This window comes from Galeopterus variegatus, unplaced genomic scaffold, assembly GCF_000696425.1.
Source record: "Galeopterus variegatus unplaced genomic scaffold, G_variegatus-3.0.2 Scaffold555, whole genome shotgun sequence".
NCBI lineage: Eukaryota > Metazoa > Chordata > Mammalia > Dermoptera > Cynocephalidae > Galeopterus > Galeopterus variegatus.
In genome coordinates this window covers 433,554-437,336 of record NW_007726666.1, presented here as the reverse complement: position 1 = coordinate 437,336, position 3,783 = coordinate 433,554, and the positions used below count along the sequence as shown (strand labels likewise).

Genomic DNA, 3,783 nt, shown 5'->3' with positions numbered 1-3,783 from the left:
AAGTTGTACTTGGTTTTAGTGGAAAGAAGAAACTCAATAATTGTTTAATTTATGCATGTAGCTTAGGTAGCATCATTATTTTATATTTTTAGTAACAAGGTGAGAAAAATAGGAAAATCTTTAGACTGAGTATAAATATCTATTTTGCATATGTTTTGTTCTGCGTTGGATTTTGAGAATGTCTATGCTTTGATTTAAATTTAATAGTGTCTATTTAATATATGAACATAATAAGGTGCATTTTTTGTTATTTTCATTACAGATTTCGGAAGGTGACAATGAAACAAGAAGTTACATTTCTAATTTGATACTTGAAAGTTAGTGACTGCTTACCAAATGTCCTTGAAAATCAAATATGACTTAGAAGCATTGACATATGAAGGTTTATGATGTCATCGGTTTCGACAGAAAGCCAACTCCAGCAGGCTGTCAGCCTGCAGGGAGTAGACCCAGAAACATGCATGATTGTATTTAAAAACCACTGGGCACAGGTAATGTATGAATTCCACCTCCTCTGCCAGTCTCAGTAGCCCCGGGGGCCTCCATCACACTGAACTAGGGTTTCCTAGCACTGTGACAGGTAGCTAGGTCTCCAGAAACATAGCGTGAGAACCCTTTCAGATAGGAAGAAAAGCACCTTTCTCTTTTTGCTTTCCTAGAATAAGTATCTGGTTGAAAACCATGGTTTTCACAAAAGCAATTAGGGAACACGCATGTTCCTCAGATATTTTTAGAAGAACAGCAGTTGTTCCTTAAAGTGACTTTTATATCACTTTGCTATATGCTTGACCCTAATTACATTCTCTCTCTTTCCCGCTTCCCTGCTGATTTTCATCCAGTCCGTAAACTCCAATAATACTAAAATACACATTTATTAAACATTTAACAAGTACTGTGTTGAGTACTTCAAATGCCTTATATCATTTAATCTTCTCCACAAACCTACGAGGTAGTTAGTTTTAGCTTCCTCATTTTACAGATGAGGGAATATAAAATTACAGAGGTTAAATAACTTGCTTCAGGTTGTGCAACCAGGGAGTTAAGCAAGCCAGTGCTTAGACCTTAGTCTCTTGACGCCAAAGCCCACGGATTTGACCTCTGTGCTCTACCGTTTTCGGGCTGATAGTCTCTGTGCAATTTAAGGAAAGAAGATGCCTGACTATTCCTGAATGTATTCGCCTTCTTCATTACAAAGCTGATTATAAAAGTTTTTCTTTTTTTGATTATTCATTTTAACTTCTCAGTGCCTCTTCTCTAATTTGCTTGTGTGGGTAATTAAGGGTGAATGTTCAGAAAATATACCAGCTTGCCCCTTTCCTTAGGGAGTTTACAAGTAGTAAAACAAATAAAGTTGGTATTCTTTACTACTTGTCCAACATTGCACTCCTCAGGTGAGCTAGTAAGTGGCTATTAATGTGGCAGTTTTTTAATGACTACCCAGTTCCTTCCTGTGGCCGGAAACAGCACATGGGTTAAAGCACTGTGCCTGCAAATCACAGCAATTACAGGAGACACAGTGTAGATCAAAGCCGAACAAAATCAATTCTGCTTCTAGGTCATTTATACTTTGTAGCTTCTTGTTACTATCCAGTGTAAAGCTTCCAAGAGTTTTTGTGCATTTCCCATTCTCTGACTTTTTACCATTAGAATTTTAATGGGTTTGCTATGGACATTAAGGGCACATCTGATTCAGTAAAGGGAAGAAAGTAATTCAGGAGTTTTCCAGATAATTAGAATAATTATCTTTGGCTTTGCACTTTTATAAGTATTTTAAAGCACTTGGGAACCCAAGTGGGGTGGTGAACCCTAAGTGATGTGCCCAGTAGTCCTTTGGGTATGGGAAGAATATTTTAAAAGGCTTATTTCTGTCTTTAGCTTTTTAAAATTTCTGTTGTGTTTATAATGTACATAATATATTTGTATACTAGTACATGTATGTTTATTAATTTATTTGATTATTTGTGCTCATTTTTTTAAACTGCTAGGAGTGCATAATGAAATGTTTTGAATTGAGAACATTTTCATCTCCAGTCATTTCCTTTGGCTGACAAAGTCTGTCGTTCTAATACATAAGCTTTGCTCCGGGCCCCTTTTGTTTATTTGTTTGTGTGTAATATCTTTGATTATAATCATTCCTGCCAGGGTAACTGTGATGTGATTCATTTAGTATTTTGTACCACTCTTCAAAGACATGCTATATCATCCATATCTTGATTATATGTAGGTGGGTCATCTGGCCTGTCAAATTCTGTCCCAGGCAAATTTTCTCTAAAGCTGTTGGAACGCTGTTAGAATGTCCTAGTTCAGGAATGTGTCAGCGATCTTTCACGTTGCTGAAAGAGTAAATATTAGCTCCAGAATTATATTATACATTTTCATGTCTAATAGGAATGACTTCAACATTATCAGACATTTTGGGTTATCTGAGACATAGCACCTCCTTGGGTTATCTGAAACACAATGTCGACACATAGCACCCTCCTTTTAGTGCAGGCCAGTGTTGGGTTGAAGGTAAGCATATCTTTGTCAGAGGGAGTGGTGTTTAGTTATTAAACTTTCCTTTTGTAAAGTGGGGACACTCTTGGTCTTATTGTTGGCTAAGCCATTTCTTTAACTTTGGGCAGGCTTTTTAAAAAAAAAAAAAAAAAAAAAACTTCTTTAGGCTTGACCTTTCTTTTTAAATAGATCTGGAAAATGCCCTTAGTCTCTATCTAAAGAGGCTCTTGAGGACCTTTCTGTTACCTTTCTGAATGCCAAAGTGGTTATTGTTTAACAGAGATTTACTGAGCTCACACTTCAGGTATGTCACTATAGGTGTTGCAGGTGAGACGTAAGAATGTGTAAGCTTTGGTCTGGGCTTTTAACAAATGTACTGTATAAACTAATTCAGATGACAATGCAAGATACATTATTGCAAAATGAATAATAATGATTGTATGAATTAAGTCAAGAGAAGGGATGATTGTGGGTGGAAGTAGCCTGGGAGATGGAGAAAGTGAGATTTTGGCTAGTTTGGCTGTGGAAAAAAGAGGGTCTGATGACAGAGAGAAAGAGAACATTGTAGAGAAGGGATATTGGGAACAAATGCTGTTTTGACTTTTTTTGGGTGGTGAAAAGAAGTGGGGAAGGCAAAAAATCAGGGCAATGCAGAGATGTGGGTCCAAGTGTGAAGAAATGAATGAGACCTTTGGTTAGTAGAAATGAATGCTGTTTTTTCATTGTTTTGTAGTTTCATGTATTAGCTCTTCGCTGTGAGTTGTTCAGGCTGGGGGTAGATGAAGAACAGTTGCAGAGGACTGAGAAATTAGCTAAAATCTGACATAAACTCCTATGACTACTGTGACTGCAGCCCTTGGGTTCCCCTGAGGCAACCCAAGAAAACCTGTAAGGCTGGTAAGAAATGTGGCATAGACAAAACTGGATGACCACATTTTATTTACTGAAGTGTCCCGGTAGCTGGCCTGTACAGTGCTTTTTTTTATATGTTAAATTTGGAAAAATGAAGGCAACAAAAGACTGTGGTATCCAGAGTTCTTCTCTTTGTTAGGATACTTCAGTAAAAATTCAACAGAATTAACATGTATTTGCAAGGTCTGCTATACCATTTATTAGTAGTTTCTATTCCAGAGCTTGAGTTAAAAAGCAAACGTTGATGGAGGAGGAGATCCACTTGCCCACTTAGACTTTACAGTCTGCCATGGGCAGCTAATTATACAGCCAACCATCAAGGCAGTCTATGATTCAGGGGGGGGGGGCCACTAAGGGACAGAACTTCAGGGGCCG

At 37.6% G+C, this 3,783-nt stretch overlaps 1 protein-coding gene across 1 annotated transcript in view; it reads left to right on the top strand.

Moving 5' to 3' along the window:
- The first annotated feature begins 259 nt into the window (after positions 1–259).
- The window catches only part of FAM160A1 (family with sequence similarity 160, member A1), a 100,051-nt gene continuing 96,527 nt past the window's right edge, over positions 260–3,783 (top strand). Inside the window, exon 1 of the mRNA XM_008570014.1 lies at positions 260–491. Within this exon, the coding sequence (XP_008568236.1) occupies positions 387–491 (105 nt within the window). The 5' untranslated portion in view covers positions 260–386. The remainder of the gene's footprint in view (positions 492–3,783) is intronic.